This window comes from Molossus molossus, unplaced genomic scaffold (genome assembly GCF_014108415.1).
Source record: "Molossus molossus isolate mMolMol1 unplaced genomic scaffold, mMolMol1.p scaffold_m16_p_1, whole genome shotgun sequence".
In the NCBI taxonomy this organism is placed as follows: Eukaryota; Metazoa; Chordata; class Mammalia; order Chiroptera; family Molossidae; genus Molossus; species Molossus molossus.
Genome location: NW_023425344.1, coordinates 68,762,180 through 68,788,715, shown reverse-complemented (window position 1 = coordinate 68,788,715; position 26,536 = coordinate 68,762,180). Strand labels below are relative to the sequence as shown.

Below are 26,536 nucleotides of genomic sequence, written 5' to 3'. Positions count from 1 at the left end.
GTTCTTTTAGAAATCTGTTGCCCTCAAGTTACCAAGGGAGGAATCATGCCGCTGCCACCCCTTCCAGTGACCTTCTTGTGCCCTGCATACTTCAATTACCTCCGTCAAAACAGTGCCTTCAGCCCCTGGCTTGTTTGGCTCAGTGGTTAAAGTTTTGGCCCGCGGACCACAGAGTCCCGGATTCGGTTCCCGCTAAGGGCACGTACCTCGGTTGCAGTTTGTCCCCGGCCCTGGTTGGGGTCATGTGTGTGGCAACCAGTCGATGTGTCTCTCTCTCTCCCTCCTGCTCTATGTGAAGATAAATGCAAAAATGTCCTCAGGTGAGGATTAAAAACCAAAAAAACCTTGGGCAGGTGCTGCAATTCTGTCTCTCTCTTTCTCCCTCCCCCAACCTCCTTGCTTAAGATTCTAAAGATTCTAGAGCCATGATGGAGACATGATGGAGAATAGGCACTATTTTCCCTCTCACACCTCGACACCACTACTTCATTCTCCTCAGACCACCTGCCTCTTATTTTACTTCCAAGCAATGCATCATACAGTAGATGCATACAGAGTATGTAATGAGAATAAAAATCCATTATCCATTTAGATTCTGTTAGACTGTCCAATATATGGAAGTTTATATAGGAAGGTCATACTTAAATTGAGATCAGAAGGTTGAGAAAGGGCCAACCTTGTGATGAGAGAGGGAATTTGGGGAACATGGTGACTAGAACGCAGAGCAGAAGCATCCAAGGCAGAACAAGATCACATGTGAAGGCCCGGAGGACGGGAGCCCCTGGCGTTTTTGATGGCATGAAAGAGGCTAGAGTAACAATATAATGGGGCGGGGTGGGGGGCAAGCAGAGATTGTACATGCAGACAAGCTATTCCAGGTATACATCATAGGAAGACGTTTGGAATTTATGTGTAAGCTTGGGGGAAGGCATGGAGTTTTACATAATGAGGGTTATTAACATTGACCTATTTGTGTTATTTATGATTAGTAACCAAAAGTTATAAGAAAGCTAGAACCGTGGTGATGATTTTGGTCACAAAATATGTCTATATCTATTTTCACAATATAAAACCATTTATTTTAAATTTTAATATAAATGTGAATATTTATGAGTTTATGAATATCATGGTTTGTTGGGGAATATTGCTAAATGCAGTCTTTATTGCATGAATGCAACTCACTAATGGGGAACACCTCAACAACTTTTGATGTAATACATGCATATGTTTAATCTTCCTGGAATGCTATGAGAATAAGTTGCTAGAAAGTGTCCATGAAACACTTAGAGTTACTTTTTTCAAAGAAATTCTATAAATAGAAACATTGTAACTGGTAGGTCTTGATAGCTTCCAAAATAATCACTCAAAAGTTAATGTGGAATTTACTTACTGAAATGGGCTCAAATTCAGTGTTCTCAAAAGTATTCATTTTCATAGATTTCTAAAAACAACCCAAAATATTTTTAATTTAAATCGTCATGTCCATCCCAGAGTAGAGAGATTTAAAATCTGACTGTATTTTGTTTTTGGAAAAACAAAAAGTACATTTATAACTATTGTTATATAAAATGATTCATACTACACATTAAAAAAAAAATATATCATTCTATGTGTACCTTACCTGTCTGCCTGTAGCATCACAACCATCCATTTGTTGAAGGTCCTCAGATCACCAGAGCATGTAGTAGAAATTTTGGTATAATTTTCATACTGTGTAAACCTCTCAAGGTAACTGATCATATCCACAAATAAAATAGACATTGAGCACAAATTTTCATAGTTTTGTCCATACATTTCAACATATACCAATTTCTTTTGGCTTTAAACAATCAAGTCCAATGCTTTTTTTCCTCTCTCAGAATATCTCCCTCCCCCTCCATCAGCTTTAGGTTTATTCACAAAGGACTAGTCTAATATCGGATGCTATTGTCTGTGTTTCTTCCTGGAACAAGTGTAAATTAATCTCTTTGGGTTTGCATGTAGACTGGGAGGAGAGGAAGAGCGGGAGTGGTTGTCTGGGGAGTTGACCTCATCTCTGCAGGAGAGCAAACAGATGCTCTACATGAAAAGCTTCTGAAAAAGGAAATGGAGCAGCACTTGCCCAGGGCTTCCTCAGTGGTCAGACTCCTTCATTGCTTTATTATTGTTGTTTTAAATTTATCTTTATTGTTGAAAGTATTACAGATCCCCTCCCCAACATACACACACCTTTACCACACTATTGTCTGTTCATTGGATGTGCATATATGCATATTAGTTCTTTGGTTTATCTCTTCCCATCCCCCAAACCCCCTTCTCTCTAAGGCTTGTCAGTCTGTTCCCTGCTTCCTTGTCTCGATCTGTTTTGTTCATCAGCTTATTGTGTTCATTATATTCCATAAATAAGTGAGATCATGTGATACTTGTCTTTCTCTCACTGGCTTCTTTTGCTCGGCATAATACTCTCCAGGTCCTTCCATGTTGTCTTGAAGGGTAAGAGATCTTTCTTCCTTACAGCTGCATAGTACTCCATTGTGTACATGTATCACAGCTTTTTTATCCATTCATCTACTGATGGGCACTTGGGCTGTTTCCAGATGTTAGCCATTGTAAGTAGTGCTGCTATGAACATAGGGGAGCATATATTCTTCCTTCATTACTTTTGTCCTTCCAAGGCCACTTATTGGATGGGTCACCATTGTTTTGTTCCTATTTTGGTGCACTGTCCTGTACTCTTCAGAAAAGATGCTTGTGTTCAGACACATGCTTTCTCTGAAACCACCAAAGTAGGTACTACACTCCAAATAAAAAGGAAAATGAAGAGACATATCATTTATAAAAATAATTAACAGCAACACCCTATGTGTGTTTTTTAAAAAATCCATCTAATCTTCTTGTTGAATGTCTTGTTTAGGAGGCATTATATTGAGTGTGGCTTAGAAAATAGTTCTTGAGATGAATAAAAAATTTAAAAAGTATTTCCTGCTAGATAATTTAATAATCACTGGGTGAGCCTGTTAAAAGTAACAAGAATATGTAGTAATCCTCTTTATTGCCAAGATTTTAATGATTTTTGTCATGAGTGAGAGAGTGTTAAAGCATTCTGGTCTAGTGTGTGTGTGTGTGTGTGTGTGTGTGTGTGTGTGTGTGTGTATTTACACATATTTATATATAATATATAGTAACCAAACAAAACATACTGAGAGATTGTTATTAACTGACTAGAGAAGGTGGTATGCTCTAGAGAGAGAGAAAATGAGAGAAGAAACAGTATTATAATAATCGCTTACATTGTATTCAGTCTTTTTTCTTTTTAAAAAACTCTTTAATGGATGTCAGTTAGAAGATACTAGTTTCTGGGAAATGTGGCAAGATTTAGAGCCAAATCTAGAGGTAACTAGAGACTTATGAATACATGTTAATAGGAAAAAGTGTTCCTTCAATATTTCTTGTTGTTGTGTTTGAATTATGCAGTTATAAAAATTCCCACCTAACCGCTACACTTTAAATGCACTGCTGAGATACACAGGGATACAGACTATTGATGATTTCCAGGAACATTTTAATGGTTTTAGAAAGTAGAAATATTTTCTCACTTACCTGGCATTCCAACCATAAAGTGAACACAGGCCGACATTTTCACCATGAATAGCACCATGGGCCACACACACACACACACACGCCTGCACCGGGCCGGCACACATGGCTGCTGAGTGCACAGCTCCTGGAGCCAAGTTTCCTGTTCCACGTCCTGCAAACTGAGAGAATTGGGGTGAATTAGTTATGTCTGTAGAGTTGACCTCATCCTAGTACCTACTTCCTAAGGTTATGGCAAAGCCCCTAATGAATATCTAAAAAGTAGTAAATCTTCCAAAATAAAAAATAAAAATTGCTGTCATATTTAGCCTGTGGTTTCATTTTATAGTCAAGACACGTTCAATTTAATTATGGTTTATATTCATATTTTTGTAATTCTGAAACACTGCTCCATTTTGTTCAGTACTTTAAGTTCTGTGTATTCCTTTTCTGCCAGACTTCTTAGCTGCTGTGAGTCCCATAGATAACACTGGGCACAGGACATCACCAGATGTCACGGGCTTTAGGAGCTTCTTTCAAAAGGAAAGAAAGGCCGGGGGCAGAGGTCACTGTCACTGCCTTGATGATAGAGTCACAGGGATCGGGGTTCTTCTGGAATGTGTGCTCTCAGGAAAGCTGATTACCTATGTACATTTTCCAGAGGGAAGTTTTGTTTGTTCGTTTGTTTTATCGGAAAAAGGAGTCTTACCAGCCAAATGCATAGGTAAATTTTTGCAACAGCAGATAAAAAAAATAATCACTTTTAATCTCTACAAATCACCTAATGAACTTATTTTTAAAATTCAAATTCCTGTTGGTTCACCCCCAAAGATTCTGATTAAGTAGTTAAGGGACCAAGCCTGGGAATCTGCATTTGTGGTACCTCAGGTGATGCCCACGCATATTGGGCTGAATGCTCTATAATTAGCTATACAGAAAAGGCAGATCAATAAACAAAACTTAAAATGCCGTATAAAAAGTTAATATCAGATATTTTTACCTGTTATATAACAAAATGATATCTTTTGGGGCAACAGTATCTCTCTCTACTTGGTTCTGAATCCCAATTTCTGCTATAAATCGCTGAGGAATTTCTATTTAAAAACAGTTCAGTTGAGTCAATTTTTTAGTAACTTTTGATTTTCTGTTTTTTCCATTGGTGTCTAGTATAAATGGATTCTTTTTTTTTAACTTGGCATTATGCTAGGTACCAGGCAAAGAACGGTAGAAGATAAAGACAGATGTGTCACCCTTCCTGTTTGGAACTCACAACCCAATAGAGGACATTCACCTACACCAGTGATCTCAAAACACGGCACTTCATGCTGAACTAGCTCCTAGATTCATGCAGTGAGTGTTTAGGGGTCACATAGGAGAGAGATTAGCTCACAAATGACAGGCAGTCATTCGATGAGTATTTACAAGGCACTGACTAGGTGTGTGCACCATTCTAGGATCTAAGGATAGAGTGATAATGAAGACTTGCGGTCATCCTGTGACTGACTTTTCAGGGTCCTCTCCAATCCCTTCTCTTCCAGTGCGCATGTGAGCTGGACTTAGAACATGGTAATCAAGAAAATTGGTGAGAAAACGGAAGCAGTTCTTATCACTCAGTTTGCTTGCTTTTGTTTATGTTGTTTTAACATGACACAATGTGATAACACATCCTCCGTAGTCTAGGAGAGGATATACGTTGGCTGACTTTCCTGTAGCCAGGAGCCTGGTTCTCCGGTCACCACACTAACCCAGGAAGGCACCTCTAGGTAGATAAGTGTCACTCTCAGGCTAATCAGTTACCAGTTTGCTTTTTTTCTCACTAAGCTTTCACACCTTTGAGTGTGATATGGTGTAAATATGACTTTGGCACCTTTATTGCAAGCATCCAATTCATATTTCTTTACTAGCTCAATTGAAATCAGATAAGTACATTACAGGTTATAAAATATGTGCAAAGTGTTTAATGACTTCCTTTTTAAAAGTGTGCAGAAATGCCCTGGCCAGTTTGGCTCAGCGGTTAGAGCGTCGGCCTGCGGTCTGGAGAGGCCCGGGTTCGGTTCCCGCTAAGGGCACGTACTTCGGTTGCAGTTTGTCCCCGGCCCTGGTTGGTCGTGCGGGTGGCAGCCACTCGATGTGTCCCTTCACGTCGATGTTTCTCTCTCTCTCTCTCCCTCCCACTCTATCTGTACAAAAAATGGAAAAAAAAAAATGTCCTCAGGTGAGGATAAAAAAAAAGTGTGCAGAAATAAGATTGAAGCACATTCCAGAGACCTGTTTTAGAATACCTGTATATCAGAAAATTTGGCTAAGAAGCAACCTTGGTCTTCATGCATTTTTTCTCTTTGGACAATGAAGAACTAAAACTACTTAAAGATGCAGAACAGCAACCTGTCTCCAGTGATCCTCTCTTAATTACTGTGGTGATCTATGTAGAGAAAAGGGACAATTGCAAGAGTCCCTTAATAATTATCTAGCCAAGGGCTTCAGATAATTACAGCAGGAAGATTTTCAAAACACAAAACACTCTGCAAAGTTTGACCTCTCGTTTCGATTTGGGCAAATTAATTTAAAAACCTTTTCTTTCATATTGATGTGTATGCTTCACAGTCAGTCTAATGTCAAATGGATCTGTAGAAATGAAAACACAGTTGGAAGATTCAGTATACTAAATCAGGCTTTTAGGGATTCCATGATTAGAAAAAGAGAACTGAATGAAAAAACAAAACTGCCCTGGCTGTTTTGGCTCAGCGGTTAGAACATCAGCCTGTGGTCCAGAGAGACCTGGGTTCGGTTCCCGCTAAGGGCACATACCCCGGTTGCAGTTGGTCTCCAGCCCTGGTTGGGTTGTGTGGGTGGCAGCCCCTCAATGTGTCCCTTTCACGTCGATGTTTCTCTCTCTCTCTCTCTCTCTCTCTCTCTCTCTCTCTCTCTCTCTCTCTCTCTCCCCCTCCCACTCTATCTGAACAAAAAATGGAAAAATGTCCTCAGGTGAGGATAAAAAAAATATATATAAAAAAAAAAACATAGATAGACATAGAGCAAGGTGAAGGGGAGTAATACAACATATTCAAAACAAGTAGTATTACTCTTGGCAAAGGGAAAAAATAGTATCAGGCAAGGATACATTCCATTTGTAAAAATGATCATTAATTAGTGGTCTTGCTGTAGGAGACACTGAAAAAAAATGCTGAACCATCATATTGTATATTCATGAATATTAAAACCACCCATTAGCCTAAATTCACAATTGATAATCCAAATAATATTCGGTTTTCTCCCATTGCAAAAAAAAAAAAAAAGCAGCTGAAGTCTTTAGCTAAGTTTCCGTACTTGATAAATTCAGTCAGTCAGAAACTGTATAAAACTGCATAAAAAGTTTTTGTTTTGTTTTTTAAAAGCCAGCTTGCCCTCATGATCTTTCTAAATCTTTAAAAAATATTCCATCAGCTCGCTCTCTCTGACTTGAATAATGGCAGTGTTTTCTGAAAACAATAAACTCTGTCTCCTTGCGGTTCCCCAAGATAGAGCATATAAACCATCCTTGGTCCTTAGAGACTGCGCTCTAAATTGTCCTTTGTGATACCAGTCAAGGACACTGCTTTAAGTGGCCTCAGCGTTGACTATAGCCAGAAAACAACACTGTATTTTCTAAACACTGTATATATTTTTAAATGACTAACATATAAATAAGATCATAAGTAGTCAAATGTATAGATGTTAATGCTTTCAACGCCTCATCCTTTTTTCTGAGCTATATCCTTATTTTGGCAGCCTTCTCTCTCAGGTGCCTTGCGCTCCACGGTGGTGTGTGCACACTAACCACAGCAGTTGTCTACCTGCCAGAAATAGCTGTGACATTTGAGAGGACCAGAGGACACAGCTGAGCTTAACACCCAAGGCTGAGCAGCTAACAGTGAGATTGGGACGTCAGTTAGAGATTTAGGGTTAATGGATATGTAGGTCTATCTTTAAGCAGTTTGTGGAAATGATTGCTGTTCTGAATATGATTAAAACTACCCCATGTCTAAGTCATCTGATACATCTGCGAGGGCATGGAGAAAATAAAACTAACGATCTAAGCTTTCACATTTAAGTACTGAAACTTGTTTTATAGCACCTGTATATAACCGGTGGGCATATGTGTTTTGAAAGTCTCATCTTTTAGTTATGCAGACGAAATGTAGGTAATCTAACAAATTATAATAATTTTTTTTCTTTTTAATTTTTTTTTTCTTTATTGATTTTAGAGAGAGAGAGGAAGGAAGAAGGAGAGAGAGAAATATCGACTGGCTGCCTCCTGCATGCCCCCCAGTGGTGATCAGGCCCACAACCTGGGCATGTGCCCTGATCAGGAATCAAACCAGTGACCTCCTGGTGCATGGGTCAATGCTCAACCACTGGGCCACACCAGCTGGGCACAAATTACAATATTTTATTAGTAGATTGAAAGTGGCTTTAAGTCTCATAACTAGTACTACTGTATTATAGCATGCTGCCCTTTTCCTAAATTAACATGTTACATTTTTCTTTCGATGGAAACATTTATTTAGTTGATCATTGTGGTTTTCACCCTTGCTCCAAGGACTCGGTGAATTCCTTTGACATGCCCAAGTCTCCTGTCCCACAGAGAAAGGGAATGATGGGCAGGAACCGCTTTTATCTATTTACACCGAGATTTCTTTTTTATTTCTTAAGAAGCAATAGTTATACTTTTCAATCCTTTGCTATGATGACAGTACATAGGTTTTAAATGATTAGGTTGTCAAACCTGGGCAGGCATTGTTATGCTGTCATAACAGTGCTAGAGCGACGCCAACCTGTTACCTTCTGGGCATCAGCCCATGAGAACACCAACACAACTCTACCACCTGGCTTTTGCTTTGCTCTGCTTTGTTTGGCACATTTGGTGGCTTTCAAATATTCCATTTGCCTGGGAACAATCAACGGAGTCAGACATTGCTCCCAGGTTAAACGTGCTGAGTTTGCTAGGAAAGGAAAGTGTGCGCTGGCTCTTCTGCTCCGATGAACTTCCTCATAAAATCGTCGTGGTTCCCATGGAGATGGGCTGCATGGGTACTCCACAGTAAATCATGGTTTGAGATGTGAAAATGGAATAGGAAAGCCACAGCGCGAACAAACAGAACGCCAGCCGTGGACCACTGAGGGCTAGAGAAGATGGACTAGGTCCCTAGACTTCAAATCCCAAGTTCGGAAACAAGGGAAAAGTCACTTGGACATAAAATTATCATGAATAAAGGAGACTGTGTGTAATGTATTTTAAAAATGAGATGAAAAATGAAATTTGATCTTTGATATTAAAATCAATTTGATATAAATCTATTCGATGGCAGTATTCTGAATAAATGTTTGTTTTGCACCCTCCTGTATACACACTTGGACTGTTTTGCTTAGCCTCGTCTTAGATTCCTCTGACTTAGGAATTTGATTGCATAGAAGGTGGTTTTCTATACAAATATGGTATCATATATATATATGCTTTTGAGTTGGCTTTTAATGGGACACCGCTGGGCCACCTAAATTCCTTGTTCCCAGACTAGCTCTGAGGCTGGACAGTCACGCTGGAGGAAAGACTGGCAGTAGATGCCTCTGAGGCAGAGGTGGTTTTTCTTCTTTACCTTTTGAAAACTATTACATTGTTGTTGTGAAACAGTTCACAGGGAACTCAGTCCATGTGGAAGATCCAAAACTTAGGCCAAATCCTTTGTCTGCTAAAGAAAAGTCAGGATAGTGGGCTAGTTGGTTCAGTTAAAAATCGACGGCACCCAGATGCCACTTGGCACTCATTGCTTCTCCGCACTTTTTATATTTGTTTCTAATTGATAGTTTATTTTCCAGAGTGTCCATTACAAAACTTTTCTACTTCCTTTACAATCACAACCCTACCACAGCAATGAAAGCTTATCTTTAGCATAACACTGATATTATTTTGAACCCAGTTTGACTCTTAATCATCTCTGTGACTTTAGGCAAACATGCGATCTCTGACATTTGTGTTTCTTGTAGCTGCCTACAAGATTTCTCAATAAATAAGTATTTTCTCTCCTGCCTCTCCCACTCCTAAAACCTTCATCTTATAATCTCATTACTATCTTACTTAGAAAATAGAGGCTGTCACAGACTCCTTTCTGTTCCCTTGTCTCCATCTAGAGATGTATGTGCATGTTGACAGGTCCCGCCTCTCCTAAGTAAACATCACCTGTGTTCGTGGCTCCATCCCTTCCTCCTCATAGAGATCTTGCTCTATCCGCCAGCCCTTCTCTGCCTGGCCTCATGAAACTCTGCTTGTCGTGATATCATTAACAAGTCTCTCCGTTTCTGTAAAAAGAAAGAAAAACAAACAAAAACCTCAAAACGAAAGCCTTCTCATCAGAAGTTCTGTCACCTGCACAATTAATTGTCCTAATAACTTTCTCCCAACTTCTCAAAATTTTGTCACCATCACAGCGTTTAATCGTCTTGCTTTCATTCCTTTATCCCCTGAAATCTGACTTCTTCCTCCATCTTTTTCTGGACCATAACACAAACATAAACAGTCATTGAACACATCTGGATCCCCTATATGTAGGATGCTTAGTTCTGAAAGTGAACACACTTTCCCTCATTCTCTTTTTTCAGTGCTTGAAACAGCCAGTAGAATATTGATGGTGGATAAAAGGCCTTTTCCATCTAGCTTCTGGAAGAACTGCTTTCTGTCTTTTATCTTCCATCCCTTACTTTGCCTTTGCTTTTCTCTTTTACCCGCCTTGTGTCCTAACTGAAAACGTTGTCCGCGTGATGCCATATTGTGTTCTTTCACTTGCCTCTTTTTGTCTTAGGTGTGTGAACTCGGATGTCTCCTCAAATACCCTTGGAGTATTTGTAAATACTTCAAAACATTTTTGTAATTCTGAAGTCTCAACTCTTCTTTCATGATTTCAACATATATTTATGGGGGTACCTCATGCTCAACATAAAAAAAATGACTTTGCCCCTTAAATCTACTTTGTCCTATTTTTCTTTATTGCTAATAATAACAGTCTCCATCTTCCTAATCAGTCGAACTCAAAACCTAAATTTTTTCACCCCTTGTCCTGTGTTACCTGTTCACATTCAAGCAGTATTGGGAGACCAAGGGTTTCATCCATCTCCACACCCTAGTCTCCAGCCAGACAGCCCGGCCCTACCACTGTGTTTCAGCCCATAATGTGTCCTCTCCCCGTCATCATGAAAACATTCAGACGCAGTTCTCACGATGTTTCCTCAGGCAAAAACATCCCCATTCTGGACAGTTTATGTTTACCTTCCTTACGCCCTGTATCATATTTACTACCTTGTGTTATACCAGCTTTTATGTATCTCTTATGTATCCAAATTTGAGTTTCCTTGAGGTGAAGAGACTATGCCTTGTACAGCATAGTATATTCTACAATTCCTGGTATAATGTATTATACATAAGTATGTTATTTGGATTTATACTGCTAATTCATTTCTTTTGATTAATTGAGTAGGTTGATATCAGCAATAAGATTGCCTATTTGGAAACAACATAACACGAAAATATATGGAATCTCTTTCTGAATGAGACTGTAGAGAAACAACGTTTTCTATTTCATAGCTCTTTATCATAGCTCTTTTTCATAGCTTATTGATAAATAATATCAGAAAAATAATCATTATTAGGTCAATTCTTAGTACAAAACCATGTTAATTCTGTAGTTACCTCCCAAATTTTATAGTCCTTTAAACACAAACGTATTGCACATTTTTGGAAGCAAGTCACATTGCTAGCAATTATTATGATATATTGTCATAAGTACTAATGTTACACTATTTGCACTTGTTATTTTTAAGATCTTAATATTCTGTATTTTCCACAGCATTGTGTTTCCTAGGTAAGATTATAATTGGTTGATATAGAGTCTGGGGTTTCACAAGCACAGTGCTGACCCTTCTGTGAGGTTGATCCCAAGAGTCTACAGAAGAAAAGTTGTGGCTTTTAATATGTATCTTGTTTTGCTTTAATTATGAGAAGTTAGTTACTTCAAAGATAAGAGGTGGTTTTTTTTGTTTTGCTTTGTTTTGTTTTGCCAGCATTATAAATATCAAGAGAAGTACATTCAGTCTCAAGTATTGGTGCTGTGAGTATTTCTCCTCCTTGGTATAATCTCAATATCACACCACTTTTGCTCATAAGTCTTTGGTCTCAAACAAGTAGACACTGTATTTGTAGCGTTTACACTGTTAGCTCTGTAGCACTTGCTTCTTATCTCTGTCTCTCGGATGTACTCAGGATTTAGCAAGGTCTGTCTATTGTTTAGTACTAAAAGTTTTCAGCTGAGAGAAAGGGAACAAAGAGGAAGACCTAAGTACCAGTTTGAGAAAAGCAAAATACTAAGGTTCACTGGGGAGTCAAATGTAGCTAGTCCATGAAATAAGGTAAATGCTTCCATTCTTAAACATTTTTTGGTTCCAGTCTTTTCCAAGAAATGCTTTATAAAAATAAAATTAGTAATAAGGTAAAAATATAACAATGTGTACTATGCATGATATGCATTTATTGGGATAGTTAGATAACAAAAATAAAACACTAAGTCTAGGGCCTCGTGCATGCTCAGTAAATTTTTGGTATTGTAACTGTATACTGGTCATTATATGCTATCGTATGTATATCATCTCATTTAATACAACAATCTAATAAAGGTTTTATTATTACTGTTTTCCAATTCGGGCATCTAAATTGCTCAAAATCTCACAGAAACCATCTGCCACTAGGTCAGTTGGCCACCAAGTCCCATGCTCTTAGAAGTGTATTTTCTCCTGGGCTTCCAAACCACAAATAGTGTATACAGTTGCTGAAGGGTGGGGACTGTGGTACAAAGTCTTTAGAGTGATTGTGTAACCACAGTCTGAGTTCCTCACCAGTGACAGAGTTAGGAATCATCCTCAATATATAGTTTTTCAACATACACACGAACCCACTCACCCCACCTTCTTTTTGCAACAATGGACACAGTTGCAGCATCTTAAATAATCTGTGTTCTTTCTTTTTGTCTCTCTGATACAGAAATCAGGAGTTCCCACTCAATAAAAAGCCAAAGCTAGATATAAATGAATCAAATTAAAGAAGGGAGAATGGTTGAAAAAAATTAAATACAGAATTTCATATAGATTTACTAAAAGTTTAATAATGTAATCCAGAAATAATGTGTAATTTAGAAATAATTAAATGAACATAAACATTCAGTGCTTAATTAAAAAAACAAAACACAAAAATTAGACAAAGGGTATTCATTTGTTGTGATGGGTATATAATATTTTATATATTATAAATATAATATAAAATATAAAATAAACAAACATCATGACTAAGTATAACATCCACCCCATGGACTTAAAGGACCATTATGTTTTATTGTGACCCTCAAAAGGAACTTGGTGCAGGGGCTTGGGAGAGATGATCATTTCCAGTGTGAAGACCCAGGCAAAAGTTTTATTGGTTCATCAAAAGGAATGAAGAAACTCAAGTGATGCTATTTTAAACCATTCTAAAAACTTCTTTCTTTGCCACATATTTAGAGGAGGAAAATGAACAATTTATTTCTGATGATTTCATCATCTCTATTCTGTTTGAACACATCGAATGAAAAGGTCTAAACCAGAAAAATGTTATGCATTGAGTTCATAATAAACTATTTTCAACCTTCCTAATGCCATGATCCTTTAATACAGTTCCTCATGTTGTGGTGACCCCCAATCATAAAATTATTTTCGTTGCTACTTCATAACTGTAATTTTGCTTCTGTTATGTCTTAGGTGACCCCTGTGAAAGGGTTGTTCAACCCCCAAAGGGATCGCGACCCACAGGTTGAGAATCACTGCCCTATAACAAAAAGTTAATCAGTTTAGCGTTTGCAGATTTAATAGCCAAGTGGTAAAAAAAAATATATACCATTCATGTATGTATGTGTATATATGCATATATATTAGCCTCATATTTTTCTGATAAAAATAATGACAAATTGCTACATAGTAGAGATAGCTAAATATTTAATCAAAAAATATTTTCAATTTGTGTTTTGGGATTATTAGCTTTTGGAAACTTAATTTTACCTGTGTAAGTAGCTCAACTTAATGTTTTAGTAAGAAGCTTTTTTCAGAAGCTTGACCAATAATATTATATAATTGCTAAGAGTGCTGGCTCTGGAGCCAGACTGGTTTCCGCTGTTCATTCACTGATAACATAGAGATAGTACAAGTAACTTCCTTGGATAGGGTTGTTTTTTTGTTTTTGTTTTTTTAAGATCAAATAATGCATGTAAAACTTTTGGGTCAGTATCCAATAAGCACTAAATAAGCCTTAGCTGTTATTGTTATTTTATGCCAGAATAAGATTAAAAATTAAGCATTTTAATAACATTCCATTTGAATGACCACAGGCTATACCCAGCCCATTGCCTTTCTTGATAATCTTGTAAATAGATTCCCTTTTATCTCAGATCTGCTGAGACATGGATAGAGGTTTTCAGAGAAAACTTTTTCTAAGTAATCCAAGGAAATTAACCACCACAACTTGTGTGACAAAGCTTAGAGAGGAAGGTATTTTCAGGGTAGAATAATTGCAATAGCTACTGAAATTGACTACTGTGGTCTGTGGGGCATCAATCTTTTCTGCCTCCTGTCTGTCATGGATGCTAAGCAACGATATTCCAACTTAAAGGCTGAGATCCAGATCTTGAAAGCCCTTCACACTTGACTGGCATCTCTTCCCAGTAGTAAGAAGACTCCTGGAACCCCAGGTCATCCCATGCCCTGACTGTACTGTGCCCCTGGTCTGGCTTTCTCGTAGTCTTCACTCTCTGAGATGAGGAAGACATCTTTAAGATTTTCACTTGGGTTTTATAGCCATTGATCTTGAAGCTGTTGTCTTCACGCTCTGCTTCACAGCCCTATAGGTCCTAGTCACCCTTTGGTACTTTGTTTTGAAATATGTTCCCCCCTCCCCCCGTCAGATATTCAGACCAATTTCTCACCTATTATGGAATACAAACACCTGGACTCTGACTCACTAAGATTTTGACAGCAGGTTTCTTCTTTCCAGCATCCTTATTTCTTTCTTTGTCAAAGCCTACATTCCCCACTGATTCTAGTTTTAAGACTTACCTCCACATATCAATGCATTTGCAAAGATGAAATGACTGGCTGTTTCTGAACTCAGCACAAGAGAAGGTCTTTCTCAGGTTGACCCACTTTCACTTTAATGTCTTATTCAGTCACTACCCAAGGGGCTGATCTTCAAGAATCCTATCTATGCAAACTTAAAATAATAAGCATATATAATAGTGAACATATATAATAGTTTTCTTATTAATGGAGGAGGAGCATCAATCTTTAGATGTGAAACTGAAAATAGTTTATTTCTAGACTTCCCATTGTGTAATAGTATTTGTAACTAGGTCTATATCCAAGTAAGGGGAAGAAATAGTTGTCAATGTTTGTGTGTTGTGAACTCTTAGGTGAGCCATCTAATTGTATGGTGCTGTCATAAATATTGCAGTCAATGAGTTGCTGGTTATACTTAACAAGGAGAAGGAAGATTTAAGACAGAAGACTACCTCTTTGCTCTATAATGAAAATTTCTTATAAAAAAATGATTTCACACTGACTCCTGACTTATAGACCAATTATTTTGTAACTTACAGTTGAATGTATTTAAAACTGAGTTCATAAATAATGAACTGATTAATGGCATACAAAAATGACCCCCAAATTGATTTACTGCATTAGTTTTGTTCTCTCCTCCAAAAACCGTCAAACTAGTTTTCATATTATCTTTCCCGTCTCTCCTCCTTTCCTCCACTCTATTGCCAAAATCAAATAGTTAAAAAGGCAAAAGACAAGAAAGTAACTAATATGCTAATAGATTATCCTAAGTAGAGCATATGACTAGTTTCTCTAAAAGCATTTAATTAAAATAGATTTGCATTTTTAATCTGAGGTTTCCTTGTATGTATGAACTATATATAGTGTGATATGTTTACTATATGACTTATGGTGTTCATCAACTTGACTATTCTTAAGTGATCCAGCTAGTTGATGATGCAGTGATTTGTAGACTTACTGAGATGCAATCTGAATAGATATATTGCACAGCTGATGAGGAAAGTAGGTCACTTTACCAACCAGAAAGCCTTGTGGGTAACCAGGAGCTGTATCTTCACTCAGTTTTGTTGCTAGGTTTTGCATGTTGTGGTTTATGCAATTTATGATGAAAATCATATGATATGCTATAGTTAACATTTTAATTAGAAGATTCAATATAGCCTCAGGAGGTAGCCCCAGAGATAATCAGTGGCCTAGTATAATGTGTTTATGTGTATGTTAATGTATATTTTCTCTCATCCTAGAGCATGTCTTGCACAAGTGAGTAGAAAATTATGAATGGGACATCTAACACACAACAGGACACTACATTATCAGAACTTGAAATGTATTATGTTGTTGAAAGTTAACAGAATCTTCAATATTGCTGCACTGAAATAGCAGTGCAAAAATATTCAAAATACTATAATGATTGACTTGTCTCAATGACTGTACCAGGCTGATCACTCTTTAATTCCTGCTGATGCCTCGCCTTTGACTTACCCATGATTTTACATCTATCTCATTGCACAAGTAGATGGTGCAACTCTGTGCCCCTTGTCTACATAATTGCCTCAAAAGAAACAGATTAGTCCCATGAACATCAACCATGAGGCCCCTTTCCATTAATGCTGGTTCTGCCATATATGATGCATTCCTAATGGTATAGAGCAGTGAGTGGACCAATTTTATTCATCACTTAAATTCTTCCCTAGATCTAAACCATAACTGCATTCCACTCAACAATAAAAAAATAAATTTTAATTAAACCATACATAAAAAGAGTTGGGAGTCCATTCAATGCCTCTTCAGTATGATTATTATTCTTTGAGTGTAGGTTATACCAGAACGTAGGTTATGGTTTCTCATGTCATAGCATTTAAACACTCTTTATAATCTGTTAACAGTAAATGTGATTGTTACTACTATATATATATATATATATATATATATATATACATATTTACATATTTACAAGATTTTTATACTAGCCTACTTCGTTTTTTAATTTTTCAAGAAAATAAATGGCACTGCTCCTAGCGAAATACACTATCTACACCCATCATATACTCTCCATCTTAAAAAGGGTTTTGCACATTTTTGAAAAGTTGGTGTTATTTTTCGTGTGAACAGGAGTTCTGTGCTTGATTTCATGTTGGAAATGCTGGATCCTTTAGGATCAGTGCTAAGTTATAGGTCTTTGTTTAGTTTCTTCGTTTACTTTTAGGGTTACTGTCTCTTTCCCCCAATCCCACTGTCTGAGCTGTTGAGTTATTTAGGGTTGATTATTGTCCCACAATGCAGCACAATAGCGGTTCCACGCAAAATCTTTCTCAGTGTGAAACCAGTGAGGGAAGCTGCTGCTGCTTTGAATGTTTAAGGCGTAGATGCCTGGTGGTGAAAGAAGCTGTTACCAGGTAGTGATTTCCAAGGAACGTATCGCACAGTCACAGAACGCCACAATGCATTTTTATTTTATTATTTTTTTATTGTTGAAAGTATTACAGATGTCTCCTCATTCCCTCCCCCAAAAGACCCCCACCTCTCTTCCTGCTTTCCCCAAACTAGTGTCTGTGTCCCTTGGTTGTGCATATATGCATATAAGTTCTTTGTTTATCTCTTCCCAAGCCTCCACCCCTCTTCCCTACATCCATGTCTCCGGATCTATGTTGATCAACAGCTTATTTTGTTCATGATATTCCATAAATAAGTGAGATCATTTGGTACTTGTCTTTCTCTGACTGGCTTAATTCTCTCCAGGTCCCTCCATATCATCCCAAAGGGTAAGAGATCTTTCTTCCTTACAGCTGCACAGTATTATTTTATGTAAATGTACCACAGCTTTTTAAAAAAGAGATAGAAAGGGAGAGATAGAAACATTGTTCAGCTGCCTCCTGCACAGCCGCCACTGGGGATTGAGCCCACAGCCTGGGCATGTGCCCTGACTGGGAGTTGAACTGGGAGCTCTCAGTCCATGGGACAATACTCAATTCACTGAACCACACTGGCTGGGCTGCCACAGCTTTTTTTTTTAAATTCTCACCCGAGGACATTTTTCCATTTTTTGTTCAGATAGAGTGGGAGGAAGAGAGAGGAAGAAAGAGAGAGAGAGAGAAACATCTACGTGAAAGGGACACATCAAGTGGCTGCCACCCACACAACCAACCAGGGCCAGGGACAAACTGCAACCGAGGTACGTGCCCCTCGTGGGAACCGAACCCGGGTCTCTCTGGACCGCAGGCCGACGCTCTAACCGCTGAGCCAAACCGGCCAGGGCCTGCCACAGCTTTTTTATCTGCTCATCTACTGACAGACACTTGGGTTGTTTCCAGATCTTAGCTATTGTCAATAGCACTGCTATGAACACAGGGGTGCATATATTCTTCCTGATTGGTGTTTCAGGCTTCTTAGGGTATATTCCTAGAAGTGGAATCACTGGGTCAAATGGCAGTTCCATATTTAATTTTTTGAGGAAACATCATATTGTTTTCCATAGTGGCTGCACTAGTCTGCATTCCCACCAGCAGTGTACTAGAGTCCCCTTTTCTCCACACCCTCGCCAACACTTGTTTGAAGATTTGTTGATGGCAGCCATTCTGACAGGTGTGAGGTGATATTTCATAGTCGTTTTAATTTGCATCTCTCTGATGATTAGTGATGTTGAGCATTTTTTCATATGTCTCCTGGCCATTTGTATGTCCTCTCTATTCAGGTCCTCTGCCCATTTTTTAATTGGATTGTTTGTCTCCTTTTTGTTGAATTTTATGAGTACTTTACATATTTTGGGTATTAACCCCTTATTCAATGTATCATTGGCAAATATGTTCTCCCAGAGAGTGGGTTCCCTTTTCATTTTGATGCTGGTTTCTTTTGCCATGCAGAAGCTTTTTAGTTTGATATAGTCCTATTTATTAATTTTTACCTTTGTTTCTCTTGCCCTAGGCAATGTATCAGTTGAAAATTCTTCTATGTGTGATGTCTGATATTTTGCTGCCTACATTTTCTTCTAGGATTTTTATAGTTTCACAGGTTGCATTTAAGTCTTTTATCCATTTGACTTTATTCTTGTATATGGTGTAAGTGGGTGGTCTAGTTTTGTGTTTTTTTCATGTAGCTGTCCAATTTTCCCAACACCATTTATTAAAGAGGCTGTCTTTGCTCCATTGTATGCTCTTGCCACCTTTGTCAAATATTAATTGAGCATAATGTCTTGGGTCAAGTTCTGGGTTTTCTGTTCTGTTCCATTGATCTATATGTCATTTCTTGTGACAGTGCCATGCTGTTTTGATTGAAGTGGCTTTGTAGTATAACCTGATATTTGGTATTGTGATATGTCTCATTTTGTTCTTCTTTTTCAATATTGCTGTGGTTATTTGGGGCCTTTATGGTTGCAATATAAACTTTCAGAGTATTTGTTCTAGATCTGTGAAATATGGCATTAGTACTTTAGTAAGGATTGCATTGACTCTGTAGATTGCTTTGGTAGTATGGACATTTTAATGATGTAGATTCTTCCGATCCATGAACATGGTGTATGTTTCCACCTTTTTATATCTCTATTTTTTCAATGTTCTATAGTTTCTGAGAACAGGTCTTTTACTTCCTTAGTTAAGTTTATTCCTAGGTATCTTATAGTTTTTGTTGCAGCGGTAAACGGGATTTTTGTTTGTTTCCTTTTCTGAGTGTTCATTATTGGTGTATAAGAATGCCATCAATTTTTGGATGTTAATTTTATATCCTGCTACTTGGTCAAATTCACTTATTAAATCTAGATTTTTGATGGAGTCTTTAGGGTTTTCTATGTACAGTATCATGTCATCTGTGAATAATGACAGTTTCACTTTCTCCTTTCCAGTTTGGATCCCTTTTACTTCTTGTCTAATCACTGTGGCTAAGACTTCCAGTACTGTCTTCAATAAGAGTGGCAAAAATGGGCATCCTTTTTTTGTTCCTGTTCTTAAAGGGAAGTGCTTTTAGTTTTTGCCCATTGAGTATGATGTTGGCTATAGGTTTTTCATATATGACCTTTATTATGTTGAGATATGATCCCTCTATTCCCAGGTTGCTGAGCATTTTTATCATAAATGGGGGCTGGATTTTGTCAAATGCTTTTCCAGCATCTATTGTTATGATTTTTATCTCTCATTTTGTTTATGTGGCGTATTTTTAACAAGGACCATGGATGATTTGTAGGTTTTGGATAAGAAGTTGGTTTGGAGAAACAATTTTTATCTCCACTGTGAGTTACATTAAATATATAATAAAATAAAAGTCATGCAATTGAACAAAAATAATTTTGTTATACAAAGTATTAATCCGTATTTGTTAAAAAATAAACTAGGGCATATTAAATTTTTTAAGAGTTTGTTTAAGCAAAACTCGAACTGGGCAGCATCCAAATTGGATCTCTAAGTAGCTATACAAAATGAGAGACTTTTATAAGCAGAAGGGAGTGGAAGCAAGGAAGCTGTACTTAGATTAAAAAGCATTTTGGTTATTAAAAGGTTACTTTCCTTTAGGGAATGCAGGGATCTATTAGGTAAATTACCTTACTAGTGCCCATCAGGTGATTCCTGATTGACTGGTTTAATATCTGGGAGGGCTTAAACTAATTAAATCTCTGTTTGGTGACCTGGGCTTAGCATAAGCATTTTGAACATGGTACCTTGTTGTTGGTTTTGTTTGATAATTTCCCCCTTTTGATCAGACTTTCAGCCTAAATGAGAGACCTGATCAAAGATGTAAGACATTAACACTACTCCTAGTTACCGTTTTGGAGTTCTTATAGTTTTTGCCAAATTTGTGTGGTATTTATTCACAGCTCTCAAACTTCAGGTTTATATTCCCTAAGCTGGTCATTCTCTTTGCACCTTATGTTCTGTCCTTAGTGAGATCATCACTTGATGGTTAGCAGCTGCAAGCAGGCGTTTGAAGGCTTCGAGAAAGTACAGTGCACCAGGGAGACTGCGAGGGTTATTATAAGCAGAACTGTTCCCAGTACATGGAGTGAACTTTGAAGCCATGGTCCCCAAGACCAAAACTAATTAGAATCAAAGACATCAGAGAAAAACTCCAATGATAGAGTCACTTTCATAAGCCAATGGGCTTATTCTGTGACTTTATGGAGTTGGCCACAGCAAAGACACCGCTTTCTTTCAGCTAAAAGATAAACAAGAGCTATCCCATGATCAAGAACAACTCTTGCCAGAGTGTCTCGGGATTTTTGTTGGGCAGATTCTGCAGTATTTTCAAGAATTAAGGAGAGGGTCCCGATCATAGCCTTACTGTGCTTACTTCTAGCTAGGGGAGTAGGGATCTGCCAAAGAAAACAAATTTTGGATCATGGAATTACCTTGGTAATTCCCTTTTGAGTCTGTGGCTCAGGACTGGAAAGGTGACAGCCATGGAGACCAGTAAAACGTAAGGGTCTGCTGACCATGCAGGTGGCTTTATTCTGATTATCCTTGCCTTCTGTCCTTTCCTCTGTGCAGAGCCTGGAAGCCAAGTCCCCCAGTTTGGGGTTTTAACCAGAGGCAGGAAAATGGACCCCAAGGGTTAGAGGACCTGATATCATAAAATAAAGGCTATTTATCTTGCAGGAATCACGATGTTTGTGAATAGACTTTTTTAATGTGTTTCGGCAAATTATGAGTTTTGTTTACCAGGAAAAGACTCTTAAAGGCCTAGACCAAACATAATCAGGGACACGATAGAATCTTTTTTGAAGTTTATAGATGATTCAATGAAAGAACACATTTTTGAATGCCAGACTCTCAGGATAGTAGTTAAGAACACAAAGTCTGAAGTCACCTGTGCCAGTTGGACTCTTGAGTAAATCACTAAACCCCTCTAAGAATAAGCTTCCCCAGGAAGGGGTGCCTGAGGTCATCTGCCTTATCGATCTGTAAGCTTCCTCCACTTCATGTAATATAATACAGTTACTGAAGATCTTTACAATTATTCATGATAACTAACAAAATCAAGAATCTCATTTTCCAGAATTAGACTTGTAAAAGTAACATGTATTTTATTCCTTGAGTGAGTACAGGTTTCTGAAAGGATGTGCCTATTCCTGTAAAACACTGATAGTTTTTTAACATCTTGGAATTTATCTTGGCTTATTCGTCCTTCATTTTTCCCCTCTTTCTACCATTTCTTTATGTATCTTTATTCTTGTAGCTAACTTTCTGTATCATTACTGTACTTATTTGATCTCTTTTTCAATCATTGGAGTAGCATTTCCTCTATGATTTCTGAAACCCTGGTTTCACAACTAAGCCAGTTTTACAATTCTTCTGAACTTTCAATTTATAAGATTAATTTCTCAAGAACATAAACTGGTTACATATATGAGCGCAATTTTATGCCCTGTATTTAGTTCAAAGTAGTTACATACTCGCAACCTGACTGAATCAATAATTAAAATTAACATGGATGGATTTCACTTACTCCCAATATGTGATCAATCAAGCCAATGAACTCACAAGCAGCACCTAAGGTTTCCTGGCTGAACTTCGAAGGGTGTACACAAACACACCCACCCAGTTTTAGTTGTAGAGTAGTACTTTGCTTGAGGCAGTCAAACAACAACAAACAAGTCAGTTCTGCCATATATACTTGTCTGGTCTATGTAACATCCTCAAGCAACTTAGAAAAATAAATCTCTACTTGTTAGGTGAATTTCCTGTTTCCATTCATTGTTAAACTATTTTTTCTCATACTTGACTATCACTAAAAGTTATCTAAATACTAATAGAGGGTTAATGAGGTCATTGGCTCCTCCCTGTTTAAAGAGGTAAATTGCTGCCCCAATTTATTATTAAGGCAATAAGTAAGATGCTTGAAGAAAACTTAAGTTATCATGAAACATTCGGAGCAGCTAGAATTTGAACATAAGTTTTGTGATGCTACAGCCCTTATCTCTACTCTGCAATAGAGCCTGTATTCTTGACTTGTAGTAGGAGGTGAAATGCTGTGCAAACAGCATCTTGACTCCACATTAAGAAATAAGGAATTTGGGGGATGGTTGATAAAACGAGAGGTGAGCAGAGGAAGATGACCTCTAAACTTCTCCGCCCACCTAATGCAGGCATTAGCTTTAGTTTGACCTTTTGGCATGGCCAGCCGCAGCCATCTCCTTCTTCCTGGCACGTCCACGATGAGGACACAAGGAGATATTTGCATCGCGCACACTCTTAAACACAAGCTACCTTGATTGAGGGGCTACTTGATCTCTTCAAGTAAGTTCATTTGGGCTCACATTGCTGCTCTGCTTTTAGTTTGCTAGAATAAATGCAAAGCAAAAATAGGTGTTTAATGAAGACTACCAATAAAATCATGACCATTTCAGGTTGAATTTTGAGGGATCCTATTTTTAAGAAGAGAGACCTAGAAAACTATCTGACTATGTATTTGATTTTATTCCTCCACGTATATAAAGTTTAAATCTTGAAATTTCAGAAAAAATTTCTTCGCCATCATTAAAAAATATATTACAAAATATGTATGCTTTTACATTATACGTGGTTATAACTTAAAATATATTTAAAACAATGAAGACCTACTGTTTTCTTTCCATTGTTTTACCTTTGCATCTGAACTCTACACAGGTTGTGTCCACAACATATACAATAGTTTATATCCTGCCAAAATTTTTGTCATAAATACATTCTCATGTCATATTAATAAATGTCTTCATAGTTATCTACTGAGTAGTTGAATGATAATTTTCTTAGCTCTCTTTCTCCATTGAACATTTAGGTTAACAATTTTTTACTGTTGTCACTGACTCTGTGAAAAACATCTTTGGACTATTTCCTGGACAGTGAATTACTTGAGCAGAAACTTTGTTCATGTTTAGGGTAAATAACACATGTTGCCACAATATTTTTTCAAAGGCATTGAATCATTTAAAATAAACCAAAGAACTTATATGCATATATGCATAACCAATGGACACAAACAACAGTGTGGGGAAAGGCAGGAGGGGGTCAATAGGGGGAAAAGGAGGAACATCTGTAATATATTCAACAATAAAGATAAGTTTTAAATAGATAAATAAATAAAACGCCAGCTACAATATTAAAGGGCACCATTTTTACTACATCCCTGCCAGTACTGTATATAAGATGTTTTCAAAAAGTTTGTGGCTTTACATACTGAAAAATGGTACCTCATGTCATTGTTTTTTGTGCTTGCATTTAAATGTCAGGGCGAGGAAGGAGCGCCACAGGAAGGAATTCTGGAAGACATGCCCGGGGATCCTGACAACGAGACTTATGAAATGCCTTCCGAGGTAAAAGTTTATATACATAAAGCTCCAAAAGTAACATTTAGGTCTTTACAATAAGCAAAACCAAAATCTGTCCCTCTCAGATTTCCCTTACGTTTGTCCTTGGTGAGAATGACTTACTTCATGAACAAGTTGGCCAAACCCAGGATATGTTTTATGTGGGCGACTTGCAAGCTAAAAGTGGTTTTTACATTTGTGAAGGTTGTTAAAAATAAAAGCAGCAGCAGCCACGGAAACCATATGTGGCCCACACCCTAAAATATCCACTAACTGGCCCTTGACAGAAACAGTTTGCCAACTTGCATTCTAAAATAAATTTCAAAATGGAAAGTTAGAGAAATAAACTAAATGCCAAAAGAAAGTAATTATTATCTGTCATACATTTCCAGTGGGAAGTTTGCATAGTAGAACAGTTAACCAGAAAAGAATACAGTAAAAAAAAAAAAAAACAATAAATGAGTGATTTGCAACAACTGACATAATTCAGTATAGTATTTTAAACCACACATAATTTGATTAAAGTTTCTTTAATAGAAAGTATATCACTAAGGAAATTAGAAAATACTTTCAGATGCCTGAAGCTGACTCAAAAGAAAACAGAAAAGATGTATAACAAAGTAAAGATACTGAATTATTATTTAAAACCCACCACAAAGAAAATCCCAGGACCAGATGACTTCACTGGCAAATTTTGCTAAGCATTTAAAGAATAATTACAGTAACATCAATTAATTACAATCAAACCCTCTTCTAAAAAATAGAAGAGGGAGCCCGCCCCAGCTAATTCTATGAGGATGATGTTACTCTGGGGCCCAGTGCGAGATTTACAAAGTAAAGCATTTTTATCCCCCCCCCCAAAACATGTATCATTGCTTCACTAAACATGTTGGGAAAGTGTGTTGTGGTTAGGTTACACATTATTCTTCCATGGCATCATAGAAAGACATATTGATACTAATATCATTTACAGAAATTGAGAATCAATTGCTTCTTTACCTAATTAGATTTCACCAATATTTTGTAGTCTTTTAATGAATGGCACAATGCTAAACACTATAGAAAATAAAATACAAATAAGAGTCATTGATAGTACCAGGACACAGGAGTATACACCCCAGCAGGTTTACTAAAAACAAACACATTCCTTCATTTATTTGTCATGATTCTTTTAACAGACATTATTGACTGTCTTCTCTCTACCAGATATCACAGAAGCAAAAACATACAAGTTAAACAAAAAAGTCTAACAGTTTAAAGAGTCTGTGTTTAGATCAATTGGGAGTTCTGTGGAGAAGGTGATATTGATCTGGGGGGGAGCTATGATAGGCCAAATGGAGAGAGGACATTCTAGCACAAGGGATATCAAAAGTGAAGGCGTGCATGTCTGAGGGACCGTGAGTAATTAAATATGAGTCAAGCTTAAGGAGCAGAGAGAATAGTGACTGATTTCAGCTATAACAATAGGTCAAAAACAAATTGTAGGGTGTAGTGAAATGACATTTTCATTCAAATTTGTGCTTCATTCAGAAAGCAGTGTGAGTTATTGAAGGTATGTTTGATTTTGAGCAGAATCCTGATGTTATTAGAATCATTCTTTAGAAGGACTAATCTGACGACTTGAATTAAGACCATTCATATTTTTATCAAGGATGTTATCTGTATACTGTATGGCTGGGGAGTGTTCTTTGGAATAGAAGTAATGAATGAAGCCATGGATGAAGATGAAATTTCAGGTGGGAGTGTAAAAGGAGAGAAAACATAACTTGGCTTTCAATGTCTTAGTTTCCTTCTAAGAATTAGAGCATTTACACCGTGAAAGAAGCACTATAGGCCACCTGATTTGACGCTCATATTTTTACAGTTTAGCAAACTGACAGCCAGACAAGCCAACCCATTTGTCCTACAGGACGAGGTCACGTGATCATCCCGTGGCACATGTACAAGTAGATTTCAGATACCCTGCCCACCAGCATGACTCACTTCTAGACTACACAGGAAGACAGAACTGTCAACAGTTCCACTGTGTGGAGCAGAACTGTTCTGAGTATGACCTTGATTCCAAGTGGCCACATCCTCTCTCATTTGCCTAAATCCTCGATTATGGATCACTTACACTAACTCTGTCTTTCTGATTTTCCTAATATTAGGAAGGGTATCAAGACTATGAACCTGAAGCCTAAGAACTATCTCTGCTCCCGGTTTCTGGAGATCTGCTGACAGATGTCCCATCCTGCACAAGTGCTCAGTTCCACAACCCAGTGACTTTCCCCAAGTATGTACAGCGTATTCTGAAGTCTTCCATCGGCAGTGATGGAAGCACGTGTACCTGCCCCACCCACTCAGCATTTCGGTGCTTCCCCCTCACTGAAGTGAATAATGGTAGCAGGTCCTTGTGTGCTGTGTGGATATTGTAGCTTCAAGTACAAAATGCTAAAACAAATTAAAAACACCTAAGTGACTGCCACTTAATTCCTAAATTTTCACTACTGTGTTTTTGTTGCTCTTGTCGAGAAGTTGTGACTTACTCTCATAAGATTTCTAGGAGTCTTTTAA

The 26,536-nt window shown here is 37.6% G+C and overlaps 1 protein-coding gene across 7 annotated transcripts in view; it reads left to right on the top strand.

The window, feature by feature from the left end:
- SNCA (synuclein alpha) overlaps window positions 1-26,314 on the top strand; it is a 111,111-nt gene extending 84,797 nt beyond the window's left edge. For 4 of the 7 annotated variants that reach the window (XM_036255008.1, XM_036256594.1, XM_036255700.1 and 1 more), the window contains exon 6: window positions 11-186. In XM_036255008.1, coding sequence (XP_036110901.1) covers window positions 11-150 — 140 coding nt within the window. In that variant the 3' untranslated portion in view covers window positions 151-186. Of the gene's footprint in view, window positions 1-10; window positions 187-4,762; window positions 4,900-22,780; window positions 22,927-23,902; window positions 23,987-26,130 lie in introns of those variants that run through there. The other 3 variants (XM_036260236.1, XM_036258761.1, XM_036257988.1) reach the window with 3 other exon arrangements.
- The last annotated feature ends 222 nt before the right edge of the window (window positions 26,315-26,536 follow it).